Consider the following 25,817-nt stretch of genomic DNA (forward strand, 5'->3'; position numbering starts at 1 on the left):
AAAGGGAAAAAGACACACATCCCAAACCTCCTCTCCCCCCCCCTCCTACCTCCCTGATTGAATAAGGTCAGCTTCCCGTCAGCGTCGCTCTCCTCCGGGCCCGGGGTGGGGGGGTGGAGTTCCACATTCCCTGTTTGGCAGACAAAAACATTCTGTCAGCTTTCCACGTTGCTCTGATAACAATACATTAACAGTCGCCCCCCCATGGATGAGTGCCACCAGATAACTGAAGGAGCCTCCGCCAAAAAGGGAAGCAGGTTTTTTTTTCCTTCTCCCTCACACGCACTTCTTTTTGATAAGTTTGAAGGCCGCGCATGAAGTGGGTGTTGAGGGATGAAAAGCTGGGCAAATGTTTGCCCATCCTCTGTTTGGATTCCCTGAAGGGGATGAAATGGTCCCATAGACACCCCCCCCCCCCCTCCAGACCGAGATAGCCGGCGTGCTCGGGGGGGTTGGGGGCGGACAGCATCGCGGCGTGACCTTTTTCAACTCGGCCGGACATTCCTCAGCTATGGAGCACCTGCTCGGGCAGCGCAGTGTGGGGAACGGGGCTCGTCGTGTATCAAAGTCACCCACCTTTTTTTTATTTATTCTGGTTTTCATTCTTCTTACTTTAGCTCAGTTATCGCTGTTGGGACGAGAGGGGAATAGTTCAGCTACTGTCGGTCGGTTTGGTTCCATGCTGCGCTCTATACGTCCTTCAGGGCGTCCAATGGCTTAATACCAGTTTTTATACTCAAGAAATGTGATATCCAGGGGAGAGATGCTGATCTGTGACCTCATCTTAATGCCGCAGAAGAGCTTAGGGTAAATGAGTTTTAGCCCACTGAAGATTACTGCATAGCCGTCAATTAGTGGGGGAGCCTCCACCAGACCACGTCTGAGTTAAATATAAATGGTTCATTTTAGACCAGTAGGCTAATACCCAAATCCTCCAAATATAGTCGCTGCATCTTCTGCTCATACAAAATAGAAGCGCACATTTTTTTGTGTGAAGGAGAAAGGAAAACATTATGAATAATCCGCCGGTCATCACTTTGTCAAGGTCTATCGAAAAGCAACTACGGTCTTCCTCCGCACACCCAACGGACCCGTCTGAACAACAACACAATAAATCAGTGATTCACAAAACCACTAAAGGAGGTCTTGTCTTCAGACAGCACGTCACTACTGGGGCTGTAAGCCGCAGCAACCGAGCGCTCAGTTGATGCCGTCGGATTTCTTACCAAAATTCACAAAAAACCCATCAAGCTGTTTTTATTCGACAGCGCGGCCGTCGCCACACGCCCCCCCCCCCCCTTTCCGTTCCTCGGGCTCCCTCCTTTTCGTGGCTGCAGAAGATGTGGTGCAGATCAATATTTGCAGACATGTAGAGCATGAGGAGGGGCATTGTTTGGGGGAGTGGGAGGCCATACGAGACTAACGCCAATGACCGGAAACGGAGACAATGCAAAGGGGCATATTACTGCCGGGGGTGGAGGGGGGTTGTGAGTGTGTTTTGGAGGCGAGAAGTGATGGTGCGGTGCTAGGTGGCTGGTGACACCAGATGGCCCGCCCACCGCACAGCCCGGCCTGCGCTCCCCGTGTTTCGCATGCCGTTCCCATGACTGCCCTTATAGCGTGACCCGTGACACAACGGGGCTTCACGTGTCACAGTATCTGCCACTCTGCCCACCATCCGCCTGCCTCCGCCCGTCGGCTTCTCTCACCCGCTGCCTGTTTTTGGTCCTAAAGTAACCTGAACTGTTTTTACATGTGAACAGCTGACGCCACATACGCACCTTCACATGAGCGCCGCCCCTCCAGCCTGTTAGATTTCGGTCAAATACTTTACTAATACTTGGGATTTGTTTATATCTGGTCAGGGTTTTGTAACTTGTCGTTCTCAATATGAAGATTTTCATTACCTCAGCGTGCTTACCATCATTTTTGCTACTTAGGCTGCTCCCACTTAGAGATGATTAGAAACCTTTTAGGACATCTCTGTTAAACCCAGGGACTTGTAGTGGTTCAGTTGTGTAATTATTTGTGGAGAAACTTAGTTTTACTTTAATTTTTATCATTGTCGACTAATTGGAAGATTATTTTCTTGTTTATACATTCATTGTTTTATCAATAGAATGTGGAAAAACCTCATTACAATTTCCCAGAACACATATTTATACGGCTTGTTTTATTCGACCAACAATTGAATTAATGACAAGAATCAAAAAATGTATAATGAAAATATCCTCCACACACCTACTCCATATATTGATGGTCATCCACCATAAAGCACACGATACCAGACAGCTGGTCCACCAAGTGGCTTAAAACAAACCCTCAGAAATATGCAAAATATTTGACCCCAGCAAGTATTACACTTTACTATACATAGTACACTGTGCATTCTTTGCTCTGCACCACACAAACACACCCTCAGGTATTTGGTGTTTACTCTGTGGTTGTGTCCTGTGTGTAGTGAGCATTAGGGGTCCTTGCCACTACCCCCCCCCCCCCCCCCCCCTTCCTCCCCCCTCTGTTTTGGCTTCCCCTCTGTCTCTCCTAACCCATTTGGCAGGCTGACAGCGTGACCGATGCAGGCCCATGCCTTCGCTCACTCACTGTCTGACCACTGGCGAGGACCATCATGCCCTCTCAGCTTTCATCATCACGCTGATGGAATTAAAAAAGGGATGTGAGAGGAGGATGCTTTCATGCTGCTACGCTTGGAAGCAGGCAGGGGGATAAGAAGCGGCGCATTAATGAGATGGCGGCTCATTATGTTGCTGGAGCTGTTGTTTGTTTCTTTTACCTATTCAGCGTTACACTGTGCCGCTTATCAAAAATGTGTGCAGGGCGCACAGAGAGTGAATCGTGTCAAGGATGCATACGTTCATGCACATCCTTGAAAACGTAACATGCATTTTGTATAATATCCGATCACTGGTTAATGACTTCTTGGCTGATAGAGTTTGTGCTTTTCCTGCTGCTAAATACGTTAAATTCTCCAGAGGTGAGGTGTGAGGAAGGCGTCAGCCCGCTCTATCGTCAACACACGAGCGCGCACACACACACACACACACACACACATATGCGCACGCACACACTTTAGGCTACAAAGGACCATCAATTGGATCCCCGACTTCTTTATTCACTGTTTGTCTGCAGGCTACAGATAGGGAAGCCTGGTTTATAAGGGGGTGGGATTCATGGTTTCCTCAGCTGTGTCCAATAAACACCTTCCTATCTGTGCTGCTGCGAGCCGGCACCAAGATCCGTGTTTTTTCGATCCGGTAGACAACAAAACCACTTGACTCGGAGGAGGCTCGGTCACACAGGCTGACCAGAGGGCTCGATGCACCTTAAATGAAGCCGTGGTCGCGACTACATCGGGGCTGTAATCGGCGTAGTGACAATATTTACATGATGCTCTCTTATCGTAATAATGGTGTGATTACACAATGGAAACAATTCGGTAGTTACACAACAGAATTATCATATTCAAGAGATATGAACAGCACTCTCTTGTTAGGATGAATCTATCTGTCAGGTCTGATTATCCCCAATCAAGAATTGACTGAGGAAGGATGCTGATTTTTTTGCTTTTTTTGAAATGGTCAGGCTCATTAAAATGTATAGTTGGTAAAGGATTTGACTCGCATATAATAGTTTCTCCCCGGGGTAAGATACTATATACAAACAACATACAATCAACAATATGCAGTCAATGCATGGGAACTGCAGGGAGAGCATCCAGAGACTGAAACATGAGGCGGTATGGCTACAAACCTATTTTTCAAACTTCCACTGCAGTCCAAAATAATTCCTGGACTCTTCTTCCGTATGAACCAATACGCTGTCAAGTTGACCTGTGTGGCCTTGGTCGCCTGTAAGTGTGTGTGTGTGTGTGTGTGTGTGCGCATGCGCACATTTTCCGGTGCATAAACCTGTGTTCCTGAATATGTGTCTGCATGTGTCATTACTGCAATTGGCTTTTCTTCAGGGTTTGTGGTTGAAGCTGCAGATGTGACAGTTTTTTTGCCAGCATGGAGGACAAATAACCAGCCCAGTGATCCTGTAAGTTAGTGATTGACGACACCATGGGCAGCAAATTCTATATTTCCCAGCATTGTTGAAAAACAGCTGGTGAAGTTATGTTGACATTCTGAAGTGCTGTAGCTGGACCTGATCCCAATGATACCTGATACTAACAGCTGGACTGGACCTTTTACTGAGCTGTGTTCACAGGAAATATTTAAGTTCATTAGCTTGATTGCAGGAACATAGATATGTCTCAAGATAGGTGCAATTTATCTTGACACGTTGAACATGAGACCATAAAGTGTCTATGAAGAGCTCAGATGGGGAAGATCTTTCTTCTTTGTCCTTCCTACTTATTTCCTCACAGGCTGGGGACAGTGGTGCCACCAAGAACCTCAGTGAGAGCAAGCTCTGGTTCTGGATCCTTAACAAAAAAACTGAAGCTTCTTTTACAGTTCATATAGGCTCCACCCCCTCTGTCCTGCAGCTGGGGACCTCTTTGAGGGCCCCTGAGGGGGAAGGTCAAAGTCCTCCATAGAGCTTCCCTCAACCAGAAACACAAGAAACAAACGCCTCCCTACTTTTCCCTTTCTCTTTATAATTCCCTCCGGTACCATCCAGATTGTGCTACGTGGTGCCGCGGGGGCTGGGGGGGGGGGGGGGGGGGGGGGGGGAGGTGCGGGACACGGCCCAGGCTCCGTTTGCATGTTTAGTCTGCAACTTTCTTTTGACGGATTAGCCCACTTCCTGTCTCTGGACCGGCCACAACAAGCAAGTCGGGATGCCGGGGAGGGCATCGATCCTCCCATCATCATACCATCTGTCTCGTGCTGCCTTTTTGGATTAATGATTCCCTGTGATAGCTCTTTAGTCGGGCTCTATCAGCTCCAGCTGACCACTCAGATTAGGCTGACATGTGGCAGTGCGAGGAGCTTTCTATGAGGCATCTCCGGTTTATTTAGTTCAACTGCTGTACGGAGTCATCATCACTTGTCTGGGGGTTTTGACAAATAAAAGCCACAAAATATATTTTTCAATGAGAGCTAACAGCATTACCAACAAAGCGGAGAGATGTCTCCCAATCTGCAGTGTATATGAGGTTAAAGGTCAAGGTCTCTGTAGCCTCACTAAATAGTTTTTTTTATCCATGAATATCCACCCAAATATTGAATAAAATCCAATGATAAAGATAGAAGAAAAATATGTTGAACAGACATGGATGTAATTGTGTACTTGATGTACTGGCTGACAGACGCCCCCAAAACCACAATGTAACTCTTTTTTGAGATTCTGTTCACTGGATTAACCTTAAAACCTTTTTAAAAAAATGCTTGTATTGTACCCATTGTATGTGCTGGAAAATTATATTTATCAAACCATTGCAGGTCGATGTTTTGCTTACTCAGAGCTCAGTCACAAAGCCTGTAGGGAGTTTGAATTGAGGACTGTCTGTTAGCGACCCACTGGCGGTTGAAGTGCACTGATGAGGTCTGGCACTTCATTAGAATGCTGCTCTGAGCCTCCCAATGTCCAATAGTGGCCGTTGCTGCTGATGGCTGGCATCCAGGGAGAAAAATAAAAGAAGGATCGAGGTGGAGGGAGCGAGAGGGGAAAGTCCAAACCACTGTAAGCTGACCGGCCTTGGGGCCACACAACCAGACGGACTCCGTCGTAGCCGCCTCGGCTCCGGGCCCCAACGCACACACCAACATTATGCTAACCAGTGGCAAGAGTTCAGCCAAACCAGGCACAGAACCTCCTAAAATGGGAAAGATGAACGAGTCCCTGGAATTTCTCGACGCCACCAATTCTCCACGCAGACAACGGTTTGCACAGTCCAAGGGTTTTTTACTATGAAGGGCATCCAGACACGGGGCCGGCCTGTCATATGCCATTACATGTGATGCCACGGCATTGTTACTCATCACCTCATCGTCTCTTGATATGTGCTCAACCATTTCCCCGAGGAGCCTCTGGTGAACAATGGAGTGATGCGCCTCCTCGCACATTCCACAGGGCCCTGTTGAGCTGTCCAACGAACCTCTACGGCATACGTGGCCCACGCTGGCCACCACGGCTCCACGGAAAGGTTATCTCGCCCCATCAAACCCTCATGCATTTCATTTGTTTTGGAATGTGTAATAGGCTGTGAAGTGGAGCGGGGCGCAGTGTCGATTTGTGCCAACCAGGTCCGCGGATAGAGAGGGGCAGGTGTCAGCCATCCGTGGAAGGTGCTGAACTTAACACTCTGTGGTGGAGGCTTTCAGAGGTGCCTGCCAGTGTCCTTTGGCTCCAGCCAAGCAATCTTTTGTTCGACTAACAAGACATCATAGCTGTGGGTTGTTGTTGTTTTAGCGCTAAGGGTTTTTGTTGGGATTCAATTGCCTGCCAGGAGAGCCACAGTCGACATGAAGCTCGGTGCGGGTCACTTTCTTTGTGCTCAGTACGACTGGAGGGGAATCCCACACGGTGGAGACATGGCATGAAGGGCAAACAAAATAAACTTCTCTATGGTGGTCCCATTTTTATATGCAGCCGTTATTTTCTTTGCAATATTCTACAGATAGCAACCGAAAGCTAGGGTTGGTAATCTCAAGATACCAGGTAGAGTACGCTACTTTTTTACAAGTGTCGCCAACTCTTTCCCAATGAAAATATTAACGAGTGCAGGAGGGGAAAATAGCGTGCAGGCAGAAATACATCAGACAAGCAGATCGTAATGGCGGGATCGGAAGAGTTTATGAAAGGCGTAGATACCCAGTTTATTGACTGCTTTTGAAATGGGGTTTGGAAGAAGATGATCAGCCCTAGCTGTAAATAACATATTTGGTTTATTAGATAATAATATACGGGGAGCGTGTCTGGGAGCGAGCACAGTCTTGACCTGAACATGTAGGAGGTACATTAGCTGCCGAGCCACATGAACGCCCCATTTTCCATCATTGTTCGTGCTTTAACAAGTCAGAAAAAGGCAGACTGTGACATAAATAGCTCCAACCTCTCTGCGTCTGCCAGAGTCTGGTGTTTTATCTGTGCTCCTAGACTTTATGGAAGAAAAATACAGCTCTGAAGATTGATACCACGAGGCTCTTAAAACATACCGGGTGCTGTGATGTTTTCTGTAACTGGACGTTCGCCTGCCATCACCAGTACATTACAGGTCATTTAGCTGACGCTTTTCTCCAAAGCGACTTACATTGCATTTCTAACCCGTGGTTTTACCTTTTTGCACGGGCAGCAGTTAGGGGTCAGGTGTGTGCAGCCAGTGTTCGAACGGCAGACCTTGCGGTTCCCGGTGGACCGGAACCTCTCTACTCCCTGCGCCCCCGTCACCCCCATTGGAACCAAAATGGCTATTTTCTTTACCCCTATGGCTGTTTTTGCGTCGTCGTTGGTTACCACTCTGCTTACCTCGATCCTTGGAGATTCAAGGAGGGTCTGAATTTAACAATGTGGTTGGTCGGCAGCTGCAGCGAGGCATGTTTTGTTTATTTTTCCTCTTTTACCTCCTCAGATTCAGGACGTGTGGAAAAGAGCGCAAAGTTCTCAAAGTTAAGCAAACAGGACCTGTTGACACAGACCTCCTCGAGTTCCCAAATTCTTTCCATCATATCCCGGGACAGTTAAGAGAGGCCTAATCCAAAAAAACCCACTCTCTGCCTGTTTTGTGCCCCATCCCGCTCGAACCCAGTGTAAGGTGAAGGAGTGGCCAGCTGCAGCCTCTGTTCTTTGGGCCACAAGGGAACACAGGGAGAGTATTTGGGAGTCAGGGAGCTGCTACATTCCAGTCTCAAATCCACCGCCACTATTTCGCCTATGTCACTTCAATCCGCAGTCCTTCAAGCCCAATGCCCCTGAAACACTGGTGCTAATTAAAGCTGCTGGTGTCTGTGACCGGGCAGAGAAACATTCATCAATGCCCTCCTTGCACAGTGCTGAGGCATCACTTACCGCTGAGGCAGAAGTCACGGGGGACCAGGCTGAGTGCACCCTTTCCTTATTTCCTTCATGTTCTCACGCCGCTCATGTTTTGAGTTTAACAAGGCCTTGTTATGGTCTTGTACTGCTAATGGTGATGAAAGTGAAGTGAAGTGCTTTACTAGCCTATGTAATTACTTGCAGAAATGAACTCGGATGGTAATTTCTACAGTCGGAGAAAAATCTTCTGGGGAAAAGGAAAATTGACTTATGTTCTACGGCGCTAACGGCAAGGCACCCCGGCAGTTTAATGTTGCGTGACACATCGGCAGTAAAGCCGGGTAAAGTAGGGAAGGTGTTGTAGTTGGAATGTGCCGATCTGATCCAGGAAGCGACTGCAGTTAAATTGCTGCTTTTCTGGAGGGTTGATTGTAAGTAGGACGGTAGTACTGACTACAGACATCCTGAGACCTACCTACTTACCTACCTATCTACCCATCCATCTACCCATCCATCTATCTATAACGGTAATGCAAAATCTTGTCATTGAGTTGCACATTGATTGGATCAGGAATACTAAAGGTTCAACAGAAATACTAAATATTAAAATATACTACAGTTGAAAAGTCTCTATTATCTCAACATTTAGCCAAGTTAAAACAGCCTTGGTATTGTCAACCAACTTGATGTGACCAAGAATATTAACTTTCTCAGCGCTGTAGAATATGATTAGTGTCAGTTTAACTGCCGAATGATTTAATCCTGATTTATTTATTAAAAACACAGTAGGTTTTATACTTAAATAACTTTGATTGATTGGGTTCTACAGTTTTAACAAACAATGAATATGCAAAAATCATGTTCTGCTTTATTAGCAAGGACAAATTGACTGCATTCTCCAAAGAGCAGAATTATTCCAACCAGTCTGACTGAAATATGGTGTCGCAGCAGGCGACAGAGAGTTGGATACTAAATCTGCGGGATGGCCTTCAAAGGGAAAGCTATTGTGTCCCCCGCCACATTGTGGTGTGAAAATCACAGCGGGCACGTGCACAGAGACCAATCTGAAATGAAAGGCCTCCATCCACGCTCTGCAATCTGAGGCTTGCAGGCAGCAGGACTGGCGCGGCGTCCCCGGACCTCCGACCCCAGAGCCCCACAGCCTCGAGCTGCCGCTGCGCTCTACTCCGGTCTCTGTGGCAAACGAGCCCCTTGTCTTCTCTATCCGACACACACCAACAGACCTAATTAACTTTACCCCTCGGCTCAACGCTCCTGCCTCTCTGCGCCGTCCCTCCTGCTGCGTGTTTTCGATTCCCAAACCGTGGCAAAACTATTCTGATCTCTCACAGGTTTGTTTCAAAGACAAAACTATACGTTTACTAGGAACTTTTGTGTTGTGTGCAGCTCGCCCCGTTTTGGGACTTCGGAAGGGTGCAGATGTGTGGAGCGTCTGAGGAAGGTGCTCCAGAAGAAGAAGAATGATTTCTGCCTTTCTCACTGCAGTGAACGTCTCCAGGGAGAGATTCAAAGTCTGCATGATGGAGTTTAAAAACTTGGTTTACGCTGTGTGTTTTCTAACCAGAGGTGTTTCTCTGTTTATGCCCATTGTGGAAGCCGGGTGAACGTTGCAGATGGAAATCCTGTGGGCTGTGCGTATTTGCCAGAGAACGTTGCTGGCGGCGGCACTGCAGTGTTGTGCGGTTGGGTTCCAAAGTGGGTCAACGTACCGCTGGAGCGCCCGCTCGCTCAGAGGAAGTATGTAAGAAAAAAAAAAAAACAGATCCCAATCGCTGTGACTAAACACAACGCTGTCCGCTGTGAACCTGGACAAGCTTATAAAAAGTGACGTAAGACACCTGCACGCTGGATTAATTAATTAGTCTTTGCAATGCGTCGTCCACAGCTGATTGTGGTTATGCTGCTTTTCACTTCTCGCTGGCGTCTCATTACATCCAATTGGGTCAAGTGAGGCTTTCTTTTTATTGGCTATACGATATGAGTTTCCCATGAGCATGTTTCATAATAAAGCAATTATAAATGTGCAGCAGAATCACTGTAGTCTTTATGATTTGTTTGTCTGGATTATTTCTCCCTCTTGAAGCTACATTATGTGGCTTTGGGGTTTTCAGCTTGGCTGCTTTTGAGTGATGAGCATTTGGCTGCTCATGGATCCTTCAGTCCTCCCTGGCAGGCAGAGGTGCTTTAATTGTCACATTTTTTTGCTAATGGGCAGGCTGGAGTCCCAATCAGTCAGTGCAACGTCCCCCCCCCCGCCTGCCTTGATGATGCAAGAAGCGTCCGTGGTTTGGGGACGCCGCTCCCGGACAAGTGATCTCGCTTTCATGCGTCTTTCAGGCCTCTCTCGATGATGAGGATAATGATAATGTCCGCCGGGTCTGATTTTTCGTTTTGTCGCCTGGGTGGTCTTGTGAAGCGACTGATGTGATGAAATATGACAATCATTCACTCAGAAAGATACAGAAACAAATTTCTCAGACTGCGACAACCTGTCAGGCCGGGGCGGGGGGGTGATGCCACTACTGATGCCACTGTAAACACTAGATCATAGCTACTAGATCATCAATCCTCTTTGACAGCACTGAGCACTCACACAGGTAACAGATGCTCTATAGATTCAGAGTAGTGGTTTTCCATGCAAAACTCTCAAGATTTGCATAATAGCAGCTTATTGCTCATACCCAGGATTCATTGTGGATTTAATCGGAATGCCGCCATCTTTTTGTTGAAATAAGTGTAAAGAGGAGATTTGGGCAACTGGCACAATAGTGGTGTATTACCACAAATGAGTCATGATCCATGTGACGGTCCTCGGTCCTGCTCTACCTGCTCTACAGTCCAGGGCCTATTGTTGGAGTAGCCAATATGATGAGGTCCAACCATTCAGACTATGGAGAGAATTGTTTCACCACACTGATCTTCTCTTTGCCCCCCTCTTTTCCTTAATCTTTATTTTGGCTGAATCTCCTGGCAAGGAAAAGGACCCTCTAATAGGCGAGAGATATGAGCACCTTGTCACCATATGGGGCTCGGAATTCCACGGAATTGCTCTCTAATCCCCACAGTATGTTAGGAATTTGAAGCGCTTGTTTTTCAGGGGAAAACAGCAGTCCGCTCACCATGTCTTTTTTTCGTTTGGTGCTGTGTGTGCGACCATTGCTCACACCAACGTCCAAGTTGTTGGTTGTAGGACGCTGCTCTCTAGGTTTGTAGTTTCAACTGCTTTCAGCCCCCTTTCATCTAGCGTATGTGTTGCATTTTTCTGCCAGATAATGTTCATAAACTGGCAAGATAACAATGCAGAGGTTGTTCTCTTGCACAGGTCCTGCTTCTAGCAGGGGAGAATTGGAAGGGCTGCTTTTATTTCTGATTTTTGGCTTTGGCAGATTTGTCCCCTCATGAGAAGATCGTGCACAATGTCTTTCTTTCAAAAAGGCATTAAAAAGAAGAACAAAATAATCTTTGCTTTGCTTTTTCCTCAAGTTAGAGACTGGAGAGGTTTGACTTTGGGTGGAATGCATCAGAACAATGTTTAGTGTTATTAGGAATCATTTTCAAGTTCACATGTTACACAATGTTTTGTTTGAGGAGTTTTAGTTTCAATTGACATGTACTCTGTTTTATATTTCAAGTTTCCTTACAATTTCAATCATTTAAACATAAAACAAAAGTAAACGTTATGGTGGTCGAGATAGATTATGTTGTGTCTGGATGAAATATGACAATATTGCTTTACCAATGGTCCAAGCAATATCAGATATGACTTCTATTCGGGGGAACTGAAGACAACACAGATCACTGCAGTTCATGTGACTCGGCGTCACTCTTATTGTGAGATGTTATTCTTGTGGGAAACAAATCTGGAAAAGATATTTCTCAATGTGGTGTTTTTTTGTGGCTTTTGGGGTGGGGGTCTGTTGGCTTCATATTACACGACAGAGTAAGTTTATGTATAAACAGTGAGAGTCATCTGTGTTTTCCCCGGTGCGCAGAGAATCATATGTGGTGGTGGGTTTCTCTACGCATCCTTTGAGTCATAATCTGGAACAGGCTGTTCCCTGTTTGATACATTCCTCGGGTTTATCAGACGCCTTCAGATATCATCCCTCTTCCATTTTTGTCCACCGCTTCACTGGTCCCAAAAAAGTAGTTTTTAGGATTTTTAGATATTGCCTGGTTCTTTCCTGAGGCCAGTGGACTAATGGGCTTTGGACTGTGGAATTCACTCCAGTGTTTTCTCCCTCATTGGGCCAATTGCTGAGGCCCCCCGATGGGGCAGACAACAATAGGCTTCGTATGAAATATGTACCATGACCGGGGCATTCCAGCGAGCAGTCCATCTGTTCACAGCAGTTTAGGCGTTGGATAAAAAAACCTGCTTTGATTGAAGGAAAATACAGAACTCCAATGCTTCCAGGGATCCAAAATAAGAGTGTGTTTTGCTACTGGATGGTTGCCAGCCTGCTAGATATCTAACCACTATCTGCAACGGCTATGGCCCAGTCTTGTCTTAGTCCTTACTGTTTATCAGCCTGATGAAATGATGGTGCATTAGAAATGAAAAAAGTGTTACATATCTGATTTACTTTCTGAAATTGCCATGGCAGAAAGACCGGGCCTGCAGCTCTGCCAGCCCCCTTGCTGACGGGTCGATGCTCCACTGTGCTCAGGTGGTTGCAACCGGCGCAGTGCGCAGCTTCTCCGAGTAATTGCAGTGAAATCTGGGGACGTCTCAGGTCGGGAAGATGGTGCAAGTCCCTTCGCAGACTCAGCTGTCACAAGGCAACGCGTTCTGATTAAGGAGCTGCCTGCATGGTTAAGCTGATGCAGAGCAGAGAAGTCAGGTGTTGAGCCAGCGCTCGTAAATGCTGTGAAATCACTGCCTGTCGGCTTTGATCCCAAAACCCTCTGACTCATGTGGCTCCGACGGGTTTAGGGGTAACTGACTTTTAAAGAAATCAGCGCTGTGTCATATGAGAATGGGTATTTGAAGAAGTAAAAGGTTGAGCGATAACCCAAAAGTTTAATAAGGGGATCATAGTGGTCACAGTAGTAGAGTACGTCTGTGCAAATTGAAGCAGGCATGGGTAGAACATGTTCGGCATCCCAGGAAGGAAACTTCCCACACTGCAAAATTAGCAGTTAGCTGGTTAGAACCCAGAATTTATTTTGTTATGCGTCTCAACTGGTGTATCAGTGAATATTGCTAACATAATGAATCATATCCAGCATCAGGGGGTATTTCTCGCGAAGGTATGATGCTCTCAAAGTGTGATGTAGTAAAGAGTTTTTGCGACTTCCACATACAAATTGACCTGTTAAACAGAAATGTCACTGGTTTGCAGCACATTGCATCATTTCAAACCACTGAAAATGTCCATATTCGAGCCATCGGGGTAACGCAGCAGTGAGTATTCTTCTCTACCGCTGGATGCACATCCCCAATCCTTTTCACAGGGTAAAAACCGTCTATTAACAGTCTAAATGGGCAAAGATGTATCTTTTGTAACTTCGCTCAAAGACAGCTCTCCGCACAAACCATGTATTGATACACGTCACCTCAAGAATACAATACGTCAGTGTGTGCTGTTGTTTCCCAGACGGTTTGCAGTGTGTCACACTTGTGTATGAACTTCACAAACCTGCCGGGGCACAAGGGAGGAGGACAATGCCGAGTCCACAAAAGCACAGGATGTTTGTCTAAATCGAAGTTAAGGCCGTCTATGTCCGTCCAGCCCTCCAACAGAGTTCCTACCCGTTGCTTTTGTAACCTCTGCAGAACTGTGTGAAAAGCTGACTGGGGCTTTTTTAGAAACTCGCATATCTGCCTCTTTTCTCCAGCAGTGTGAAGCTGACAAAAAGCCCTGTGGTTATGTTCCGTTTTCCCAGAGACAGATTTCGATTGTGTGCCTTCTCTTCTTTTGCCAAAGCTTGGCTTCTTAAAGCTCTTCCTCTAGGAGGATTATTGCAAAAGGCTGTCACTGTCCAGTCATTTCTTTTTGACCTGCATATAAAAGTACTTTGACAGTGTATGTGTGTGTGTTAAATGCTTGTAGGCACGCCTGTTTGTGTCTGAGAGAAAACAGCATTGCTCTCCTGTTTGGCTGCGGTTGACAAGAATATCCGCGAGAGAGGACAACAGTGTGTTCGCCAATATGTTGACTTTGATTTGAAATGAGATACCGGCCGGTCAGCCTCGTCCACCTCTGATGTGACTCCTCTCTGACCACACTGGCAGTACAACAGTTTGTACGGCTTTTGTAAAGATCATAACAGCAGTTTGTGTTACAGGGCAAAATATTTTTCAGTGTGGTGTGATTTTACTCGGCAGCTCGAGGAGTGAAAGTTTCGATCCCCCCCGCCGAAGAGCCTGTAACACCTATTCAGCATAATTCTTACTTTATCAGAACAGTTCATTGTCTTATTTTGTAAACCATTTTCGTGAAGATTTTTCAGCCAGAGACGCTTTGACTATGAAACGCTGAGTCTGAGAATCAGGCCTATGTGCCATTGTAGTGAGTTATTTTTGGGCTCCACTTGCATGCTGCAGAACTCATTGCACAGATTTGTTGAATGCATCCCCCCCCCCCCCCTCTCCACCCTCCCCAACCCTTTCCTCCTCTTCGTCACACCCAAACCCCACTTCTGACCAAAGCTCTCCACACAGTCAGTCTGGCTGCAGTCATCTCACACCCTCCACTCTATTTTAAGCCTGCAGACAGAGGCCCACTCCCCCCTTGAGTGGACCCCAGTCTCTCTGTGTGGGCCAGAGCATGAGCCTCTATGAGCCTATACTCAAGACATTCTCTCACGCAGCAGCTCACACCAGCTGGTACCATGGTAATAGCAGAGGTAAACCTCTGGATGGTGCGGCCTCCCCTGGCTATATGCTGAAAGTTGGAGGAGGATGCTTATTAAAGTTGACTTGTATGAGAGTTGACATGTTGGTAAGGGCTGTATGAGTGTTTCGGGTTACGGGGGAACAGTTTTGGAACTTTACCATTACAAAGAGACCAAGGATTAAGGACGTCGTCTAACTGGGTTTTCACAGTCTATGGACAATTTGGTATAATAACAGTTTCCACCTCACAAGAGTTGTTTAAGGTGGTGTTCTTAACCATGTTGGTTGTATGTGTCATTAAAGTGAATAAATTCAATGTCTCCTACTACAAATACACGTACTGCGTCCTGGTTTTAGATGGCATCAAGTTTGCTTTGGTCATCGAGCCCTGAAAGTACCTCTATATCAGTCAATTAGGAGAGGGAGACAAGTCCAACCTGATTTGGAGTGGCTGCACGGCATTAGAATCGTGGCTAATAGGATTGGGCGGCGCACACCGGACATCCTCGGCCCGACAGAGACAAAAAAAATAACAACAAGCTCCTCAGTATTATCACGGATGTAGACTGGGAGGCGCAATGGTTCTATCGGCTGCCGTCGCAGTTGTGGACCAGCTTTAAGCAACACTCACTGATGTCTGCGAAGATGACCGTTGTTATGTTACATAATTACTTTTAGATTACCCAGCTTCCCCTGGTAATCGTGTTGTGCATCTATTACAAATGGGAATCTGGAGATCCCAAGAGGTCCCTGAGGAGGTTCCAGGGGGTCCAAGTATCCACAGTACAGTAAATGTGAGTATTTTAGACATGCATTTCCTGTTACAGCTGCCATCCCCTAAACCGTTAGGGCTGTCATCTATAATGTTTGCTGAGCTCTAACGTGACACAGGATAGACAAGTCTAAAATGACGTGTTACGTCACACATGATCAAAATGTCCTTTCTGCCACTTCATCGACTGTAGATTCCATTGAGGATGTTAATTCACAGGAAAAACGTTCAGAAAACCTTCTTTATCTCTTCGGTACACCGGTACACCGGTACACCATGATAGATTTTAGATGATTCTAATTGCTCTAATTGCTGGAACGTCCTGCCCTGCCCAACGTCTCCAAGCAATACTGATGCCTCCCCATATCTCAGCTGATGGCTTTGATAAGTACAATGCTATTACAAACAATATCACTGCTGATGGAAATTGCCCTAAATAACCCCTACGTAAACACTGAATCATCCTTTAATATAAGTATGTGATATTTAGGAGCCAAACACCAGACTCTGCACAGCTGTGTGCTTTCAGGTTGAGGGCATCCTTGGCTGATGATGTCCCAGCGGGCTGTGAAGGGTTGGGCTGAGCTTTCCTTCCTGTTGGGAGTCATGTCTTCACCAGGATTTGGATGATATCTGTCATCCAAACAACTTTTAATATGGCAGTTTACAGTCTGTGGGCTGTCAACACTGCCAACAGCTATTTTGGGTCAAGATCCTGTTTACTGGATACCTAACTCTTAAGCAGTCAGCATTTCCTGCACAGAGCGGTAGCTGAGGGAGGGGGGAGGTGTTTCATCATGGTGCTGGATGGATAAAGATGTTTGTGAGTGGCTGTGGGGGGGGGGGGGGGGGGTAGGGGTGTGGTGGTAGTGGAAAGGGGGGGTACAGCAGCCAGATGCTTGGCCTGCAGCTGGCTGAGTGGGAGGGGTTACATTGAAAAGCAGTGGTGCCAGCAAAGTGGGGCTTAGCCAGACACTGAGAGGAGATATGGAGATAATCCATATTTCATCTGCATCCTCCTCTTCCTCCCAACCACCTGCAGAGCAACACAACACGGACCCAGAGCATGAATAGTGCACGGCACACCAAAACAATTCGAGAAGTGCTATCGCTTCAGTGAAGGCAAGAGATGCCCTTATTACATCCAAAACGTCGGGGAGCTCTTCAGAGCCCCCCAATCCCCCACCCAGCCACTTGCCCATCCTTGTTATGCATTAGTGCAGCAGGCACTTCTTCCTTTTGATCCAGACCAAAGGTTATTACACCGCATTGCAAAATATATATAAATGCAGTTTCTCAGATATTTGTTTCTTCATCCACTCCGGGTAAAAAACCCCACTCCATAAGCCACGGCTTCAAAGGCGCTATTTATTTCCATGCCGTGGCCCTCGCTTAAAATGTACTCTGTGCTAATTTGCACACAAAAAAAACACATTCGAAAACTGTGTTTCAGATATGGGCATACTCTTAAATATTCATGATCAGCTTACATTTTTGAAAGTAAGCTTAAAAGATTCCCTCCCTCACTTGGCCTTCCGCACAGAAACACACACACACACACACACACACACACACACACCCACACACACAGTCAAACCGCACCAGAACGAAGGCCTCGTCTGTTGTCTCTCTGCATTTTCATCACCTACTCAATATTCAGGAGAAATCAGTTAGAGTTGTTCCATCAGCTTGTAAATGAGCTGTGGTTTTTGTGGGGCTTTTAATCTCTGATTAAAAATCTTAAATACAACACAATGTTGGCTGTAGCAAACCAATAGAGATTCTGTTCGAATCCAATTTGGCCCTGTTTACCTCTTCCAGATGCTCTGGAATACATTATATGCAGATATGGCAGCTTTGCCGCAATTATGAGCCGTGTCATGAAAAATGCTCTTTGTTCACACTCCGACGTAGAAGCGTTTCGCTTTCCCGACACTGCGAGAGCAGCGGCAGCGCTGCCTTTGTTTTGCAGGCGCGGGGAGCACGTGGTGCGCGTGTACTCTGGTTGACCCAACCGGTGTTGTCATGGTTGTACAACAGGTTAATAACAATCGGAACAATTTTGAACATTCTCTCTGTCCAGCTGTCTGAGTTACAGGGCCGATGTATGCTCCTGTATCCACGCCTACCAACTGCTCAGCCGCCCACTCGCACGCTACACGAGGCCCTTTCAGCAGAGCAGCACCGAGCAGACGCACACATCACATTTCTTTTCATCGGACAGAGAAAGGAATAATAAATAGTAACCGGGGCCGGTAGATCAAGCCTCCCAGTGGATTTATCCAGCTGAGCGATGGCTCCTCCATGGGCCACATATACATCCGGCTTCACCTTATCTGGCGACCCGTTGAAGGTTAGCAGTAAATTGGCCAGGATTTCTCTATTGCCCGGTTCTCGCCGCTTGTCCTCCGCCTCTGGCTTTGACGCCACGACATTGCCCGCACAATGAGCCCAATCCTTTACCGGGCGGTCGGCACAAGGCCGTAAAAATGTCCCCCGAGGGGGCTTAATCACGTTTGACTGAGTGCATATTTGAAAAGCAGTCGCAGTTATTGTGATGGACCGCGTTAGCTGTGCGCGGCGGTATCTATGTGAGCTTTTCAAAGCGGCGTTCTGGATCCCGGGGCACTTTTAGAAGGTTATGGTGGTTTCCTGTCAAGTTGAGGAATAGTTTAATTTGCTGGAAAATGTCCCAACTAAAGGATGCATTTGCGTGAATGCAGTGCCAGGTTTTTAGTTTTACCTCTCTTCCCCCCCTTGGGGCCGTGCCATTTAGCAGTTTAGAAGTAAATTAGTTTGGAAGTAAATAAATAAAAGCCCACCTTTTTTTGTTGAATAGTTTCATGTTTCATCATAAAGCCTTTCGAGAACTATTAACTCGCCCTAAGAAAAATGACATCCTGTCCTCTTCCCGTTGAGTCCCCCTACTCACCCCATCAGTCCCAGAAGAGGACATTTAGTGGTCTTCCGGAAACAGTTTGTACTCCTTCTTTATAACTGCCTCAGGCTTTACTGTTCTCCTCAGAAGACATACAAAGACAGCTAGACATGTAAGGGAGGGGGGGGGGGGGGGGGTATTTCTGTCAAATGGGAACCCCTGCGGCGGCACATTCAGACAGATTTTGGAGAAAGGGTTTCAGGGGGACAATAAGTGTTGGTAGCCTGACAGGAAGTGGAAGCATATGTCCCCTTTCCAACTCCCTAAATCGCCGGTAGACCTCACATGAACTGATCTTCTGGCAAAGCCTGTCTCATAGCCTCCTCCTCACACTACCCTCCCCCCTCCCCCATCCCCTAACCCTCCTCCCATCACTCCCCATCACCCGTCCTTTAACCGAGTCAGGCCGACAGTGATCCAGAGGCTGACGGGAGGGGCGTGGCAAACAACCCGCTCCCCCCCAAGGAGACTCTGTTATGCCATGAGGACTAACCTAGCACCTCCCTTGCACTCTGCACTCCCCCCCCGGCCCCCCAGTCCAGCTACTGCTGGATTCCTCTATCTCTCTCATGGACGCACCCGCTTGTCCAAACAAACAAACGCGGCCACGAGCGCTGACCCCTTTCCGAGGCTCATTGTTTTAGTTTATTTCCAGAGGCCCCTTGTGGTTTTCCTCCTTTTGTTTTTTTTATTCATGATGCCCCTCCCCCCCTTTCTGCTGTTTACTGAAAATCTGCGCTACTTATTTATCCCCTTGCTGCGGGAGTGGTTGAGTGCTAGCATATATTCCTCGTTGGAAGCGACATTCGGCATGCTTCCTTTCCAATTTGACTCCACTTGAATTTTGAGGAAAACATCTGTGGTATGTGGCTCCATGTGTGCAAGTGCGTTTGTATGTTCAGTGTGTAATCGATTGCATATGGAAGACATTACCGACGGTTTCAAAACATCTCTCGGCCAATTTAAATAGGAATATCTGCAATTCCAGAGATTAAGATGGTGTCGAATTTTGCAGAGGGTTGAGCTGGGATTTCCGTCTGACGGTTGGTTTCCAGTGGGAGTGGGACGCACCCTCGGGAGACAATCTAGCTTTAGCTGAAGCTTTGTCCTCCAAAGGACTCTTTAAAAAAAAAAAAAAAAATGTATAGGCTTCGGTCGGGGGCTTGAGCCTGTCAAGCGGTCTGGACGACTCCAGTGTTTTCTAGGCATTGGTGCAAAGGAATAAAAGGGCGCGCTGATGGAGGGTGGTGCGGGTGGGGGCCGGTAGGCGGGGCTTTCGGGGAAGAGGTAGGAAAAAACGGTGGAGGGGAATGGGGGAATGATGGAGGCTTCTGAAACGAGGAGGCCAAGCGTGAACGACTTGAGGGAGGGAGACAAGCCCAGATTTGGCTCAGGATCAGTCATCAGAGAAGGAGAGATTAAGGTCCCATCATTCCCAGCGGCATCATCGGGACTTTGGCCCTCTCCCCTCTCCCCTACAGTTATTTGTCTGCGCTTCAGCCCTTGAAAGAGTGGAGCTTAAGGATTTCTAAAGCACGCATATTAAGTGGACAATGCTCCCCACACACACACACCCCAGCACGGGGTCAGCTGGCCCTCCAGTCTTTCAGGGAGTTGGGACCTCTGCCCCCGGCTGTAACAGAGATGAGGCCTGGCTGGCCCGTTCTCCATTTCACCCTGGGAGAGCATGCTGTTTTGGACCGGTGCCACGCATTGTCAGCCACTTGAGTTCCCCTTCCTATCCTTGACTTCCCCTCAGCCTCTGCTTTATCCATCAAACGAATATGGCTTTGGCTGGATGTTTGGATCCCTGTCTGTGCAGGAGCAGTTTTTCTTGTTTTTACGGGTCAGGCTAGTCAACTGCGCCCTCGAATGCTCCCGCTTTCTTTCTCATACTCTCTTGAACTGGATCATGTGATCCTTCTTCACGCCGCCCCGACGAGGGGGCAGGTGGCGGTAACAGAAGGGGATGTTGGGAAATTGGACGACCCAAGGTTAGCCAGGCGATCTTTGCTGGAGGATTAATTGTGTAAGAGCCATGTAATGATTGCTGGCATGTCTCTGGAGTGGAATCCTGTTAGTCACTGCACATGGGTCAGGGTAAGCCTGAGATTGTCGTGCATGTGTCTTTTTGTGTGTGTGTGTGTGTGTGTGTGTGCGCGCATCAGGAAAGAAGGTGACTCTGATGCATGACCAGCTGGCGATCTGACAAGTTCTGCAGTCTCAACCTGAAAGTAACCGCAAGCTCCTTCTCAATGTGTTCAGAATGAGCAGCGTCTAAATTCTACGCACGGAGGTTGTGTAGGGGAAAGTTCTCCTTTAACTGACGGGAACATGTGGTGCTGTTCATAGGACTCATTTCTCTGCTCTCAATGTCTCTTCTGAGCCTTCTGCCAATTTTTAAAGTTTAAACTTTTGCAAAAAAATGGGATTGAAATGGCTTCACAGTTTGATCTCGATACATTTTTTGTATTGTCAAAAATTGCGTGTGCAGAAGTTTGTGCTCATGCTGTCCCCTTCCAAAACAATATTTTGTATGATATGCATCTTAACCATTAGGACCCCGATACTGTTGTTCTGCCCTCGGGGGAAGAAAAGCACCCTTATCTGCAAACACTCTCTCCCTATCCAACATTTTATTCTATCTTACCATCCATCGACAGCCCCGGGCAGCTTATTGAACACAGATGATGAATGGGTGTGGATTGATGGCAGATAGCAGGCCCCCACTAATTGACACCCTTGTATCACTTCATCTTCCGCCTTTGTATTCTTCCTTCTCGCAGCACAGCAATCCATTACGGTTCAGATTAGTCGCTCCTAAGAAGGCTCATGTCTCTGCGTGATCTATTGTAATGAAATATACTCCACGAGAGACGGATCAAGGGCTTTTTTCAAGGGTATTGTTTTTCTGGAGGTATTGATCGTGTTGTACATTGTTAAGTTATGGAAGAGCAGATTCTCTTCTCATTCTAGGTCAGATGTGCATAACGCTTTCATGTACTTTGATGTAACGTAGCAAATGTAGCTATGGAATATTTTTTTATTATAGTACCAAGCTTCATCCCTTTAGGGGTTAGCCAGTGTCCGACCAGAGAGGGACGAGGTTTCATCATCATCATCATCCACCAATCGAGTCCTCCTCCTTATACCGCCAGTCAAAGCCGACCACACCAGATTGGAAAAAAGTCCAGGTTGTACAAATCCTCTGGCCTTCTTAAGACCCAAATCCCTGTCTGTTTGAGACCTCAATCTCTCCTCTACTGCTGCCTGAACCGAAGGGATCCAACTGGCAAAGCTCTTGCAAGCTCTTTTCTCCTCATCAGAAGTGGGGTCCAGCTCTTGGCGGGACCCTTTAGGCTCGGCAAGGAGACAACCGTGTTGCTGTGTTATTTACTTGGGCTCAGGAACCTTACAATGTGTTTTGTCTGGTTAAACCTGAAGGATAAAGGGTTTATAAAAGCCTGTGTGTTGTATTCGCTCCTTGGTCCTCTTAATGTGTTTTTATCCTCTCTATCTAGCTTTGACTCTTGCTGACTTTCACATTTTCATGGCAGGCTGTGGCAGTAGTTCCAGATGAGCACGTGACGTGAGACGCTTTGCTCCGTGCGCTCACTCACTTTTCAGCTGCGAGGCTTTTCCCTTGTTTTCCCGATGCAGCTGATTGGGAAGTTTTAGTCTGCGACCGTCAGATTATAAGATCGTCCGACCAACCTTGAGAGTACCACTTTTTCCACTGGCTCATTCAAACCATATCCACCAAATTTGAAATTTGATGGAACTCTCTCTCGTACCCTCCTTCTACTTCATCATTCATCTGACTGAGGTCGGCCATTAACTCACTGTGCTGCTTTCCTCCCGCTCTCGGCTCAAGGGTGTGCTTTACTGATTCCGCTCCACTCAGAAACAGCCTGCCATTCCCTCAGGACACGGCAGAGAGGCGCGCTTGCCAACAGCCAGACGGCTTTTAATCATTTATTTAGGGGCTGTAATGTTGAGTTCAACTCCAGTCTCTCACTTAGTGCGGAACGAAAGACACCGAATGAAGCTTCGATCAAAAAGCCGGTTTGTCGGTGGGCCTGGAAGGATCCACCCTTCCGTTTGGTCAACTGTGCGTTTTGAAATGGTGCGTGATGGGGCTCCCTGTTCTTTTTTGTTTTTTTTTACATGAGGCTGTTTTGTAAAAATGTCTCCTCTGCGTAACCCGATCAAAGGAATAAAACTTCACACTAATAGAGATATATCGTCCATATATATCATTAGCAAGGCGCCAAGAAGTTCACAGTGGTTGTGCTCAATTAGTAAGGAAGAGTCAACGTACACAGTCTCTGCCTAATTATGTGCGGAGGATGAAAAGACAAATCCTGCCACACGGGCAAGTTGGTTCACATGGATATGGCTTATTTATCTTAATTAAATGGCCTAGAGACTATTGTCCTTTTAACAATATTCAGTTGTTTGTTCACAGTTTGCACAAGGAGACCTGACGTTAAGAAGAATGCTTTTATGTATTTCAAAGGACGTATGCGACTAGCGATCTTCAAAGTCAAAAATATAAAAAACACTTTGACTTCATAAGCCGGTTAGAATCCTGGTCAAATTGCAAACGTGCAGCCAATGAGTATCAAAGCGACGCCGTGGGTTTTCGTTGAGCCTTGTGTTCCTGTGCTTGAACAAAGCTGTATTTTCATGTGTTAAAGGAGGTAAATTGAAATGTATTTATTTTTTTACTGCCGTGTCCAGCTACCCGCTTTCCCCGGCGTTAATGCTGTTGACCTTTTCACAACTCTGGCAGTTGTTTGCACTTTTCAATGCGGTTGGCTCCAATAGCCGAAAGCTCAGCCGCCACCGGGATGGTTGGTGTGGAACAAGAACAAGGCCCGTTGATTGGAGGCCTCTCGTTAGCGCTCACCATTTGGGAACGCCATTAGGAGGCCCTTCCCAGCCGAGCTGGGCTGCTTAGCCCGGGGTCAGTGGGAAAGAATGTCTTTTCCTCAGCTCGGGTGAAAGTAAACGTGTCTCTTTCTAGCCTTCTCAGTCATTAACCCCAATCATGGGAACCTTTTCTCCCCGGGGGGGAGAAATGACCCAACTCGACTCGGTTCATTGTGGTAATTGACTCTGAGGTTACTGAGTTGAGTGGTGCGGGTAAATAGAGACGTTTTTTTCAGCAGCCAGTCAGAGCACAGAAAAATCAGCCCCCTGTGAGATGCGACTTTGGCCGAAAAACGAGAGACGCGAATGCTGATCCAAACAATAAAGAGGTCAGCGTAGAACTGGAGAGGAGAGTAAAGACCGGCACTGAAGGCTTCTCTTGATATCTTCTACAGCTTTACCCTGGACTGTCTTTGGCAATTAAGTTTGATTGACGCATGGTTCATCCAAACCCGTGCCAAGTATTTTTGGAAGTGGCAGTCCTCTTTCAAACCGTTTCCGATGACGACAGGACGCTGAAGGGTTGTTGGATTGGTCGGAAAAAGATCCTCAACATCTGGTGTTTCCTAGCTTTGATCCTGCAGGTTTTAAAGTAATAAAAGCACTACCTTTTGGTGTCCTTTCCCTCTGTTGGCTCTGTGCTGTTTTGGTCATCAACGATGGCCTTTGATGCTTTTCGCGGCTCTCTCCATCACTTCTCCGATGACTGATCCTGAGGCGTAATGTTGTCAAACGCATGCTCAGCAGCGGCCCAGCACCTCCGACCACGGACTTCATATCGTCTTCCATCAGAAGGAAGTTCAGCAGAAGTCCACAATTCTCACGCCTTCCCGCCGGGTCAGGCAGGGTGTGAAGGAGTCACTTTCATCCTTAGCCCATGGACACCTCTTCTCTAAACCCATGGTCTCCCAATGAAATATGAATCAAAAGCAGGGCTCTAGGCTTTTGCTCGCCATGAAAGAAGCTTTAACTCAATTTAAAGTCTCAAGAGGTGAGGAGTTCTCTGCCCGCATTGCAGTGTTTGGATGTAACATCAGGGCTCAGTAAATTATGGATTATCGGTACAAGAAACAAACTAGGACGTCATTGTTGTTCTTTATATAGGCATCGTCGAGAGTGTGTTATTTAGAGTGCTGTATCAAACTGTTCTGTGGAAACGTCTTTTTACGTAGCAAGGTTACTTAAGGGTGTGGAGTGAGTAGTGGAAGGTTTTTTACTATAGTTTATTTGCCATAGACACCATCTTTCCAAGACCTAGTTGCCTCACCTTCCTCCAGCCGTAGGTTATACTGTATTTAAATGCTGCAGAACCATTTCTTATTTATTTTTGGGATTTCATAAGTATCTTTCAATAGTGTACATGTAAATCTGCATGATGGGTCCATATATGGGTTTTTATTACTTAGATGGAATGTTTATTACTAAACATGATTTATAAATTCAATTTTTTTTCTCATATAATATTAGAATCAATATAATCTTTGTGATTTTCATTCTGCTCCTGTCATATTTGCTCATTGTTGTATTACAATAATTTTTTATTAATTCCTGCGTCTCTATATACATTTTTGTGCTGCTTTCTACATGTTATTTTCTACATACTTTGTTTCACACTTTGGATTCCTCTATTTGCTTGAAAGTTGCATTGCAACATGTGTAACGGCATTATATTTAATACCCTTCATTTGCCTTATTTGTCCTTTTATTTATATATTTTATTTATGCTCTATTTCTTCCTACTGCATTATTATACAATGTGTTGCTGCAATGGCCCAATTACAGTTCTATCAACCCTTATGTCTAATAGAAGATTACCTGGATGTTTTTTTTTTGCCGTCCAAAAACTAAATATGAAGATTCCTCTTTTAACTCCTACTTCTCAACCCTGTCTGTGCAGGAGCAGAGCCCCAGCAACGCCACATCCCTGGCTATGATGCAGGAGCCACAGGAGGTGGTGGAGGAGACGGTCACCATAGAGGAGGACCCCGGCACCCCCACCTCCCACGTCTCCGTGGTCACATCTGATGACGGCACCACGCGGCGCACCGAAACAAAGGTATGACACAAAGTTGAACAGTTCAAAAAAAAGTATTTTCATATCATAAATCCGCTGAGATGCTGTGAAAACAGTTTGGAGTGATGCAAAGCAAAAGGGTAAAGTTGTTAGCTGACGACCCTTCAACAATCACAGACTGCAGACGGCTGTACAGAGCTGATAATCGGCCCGGTACTGACTCACCTGAGCGGGACACGACAGAGAAGGTGCATTGTTGTGGCAAAGGGATCCCTCTGTGCTCAAAGCAGCAAACCTCCCAAAAGTCCCTTTGATCCATTTCAATAATGCTTCGAATTATGTTTATGGATTAGCG

The 25,817-nt window shown here is 46.6% G+C and overlaps 1 protein-coding gene across 41 annotated transcripts in view; it reads left to right on the forward strand.

The window, feature by feature from the left end:
- arvcfb (ARVCF delta catenin family member b) overlaps window positions 1–25,817 on the forward strand; it is a 157,485-nt gene that overhangs the window by 75,883 nt on the left and 55,785 nt on the right. For 36 of the 41 annotated variants that reach the window (XM_078087584.1, XM_078087580.1, XM_078087562.1 and 33 more), the window contains one exon: window positions 25,346–25,504. In XM_078087584.1, coding sequence (XP_077943710.1) covers window positions 25,379–25,504 — 126 coding nt within the window. In that variant the 5' untranslated portion in view covers window positions 25,346–25,378. Of the gene's footprint in view, window positions 1–15,349; window positions 15,598–19,238; window positions 19,376–25,345; window positions 25,505–25,817 lie in introns of those variants that run through there. The other 5 variants (XM_078087582.1, XM_078087585.1, XM_078087592.1 and 2 more) reach the window with 3 other exon arrangements.

The sequence above is a fragment of the Gasterosteus aculeatus genome, chromosome 13 (genome assembly GCF_964276395.1).
Source record: "Gasterosteus aculeatus chromosome 13, fGasAcu3.hap1.1, whole genome shotgun sequence".
Lineage (NCBI taxonomy): Eukaryota > Metazoa > Chordata > Actinopteri > Perciformes > Gasterosteidae > Gasterosteus > Gasterosteus aculeatus.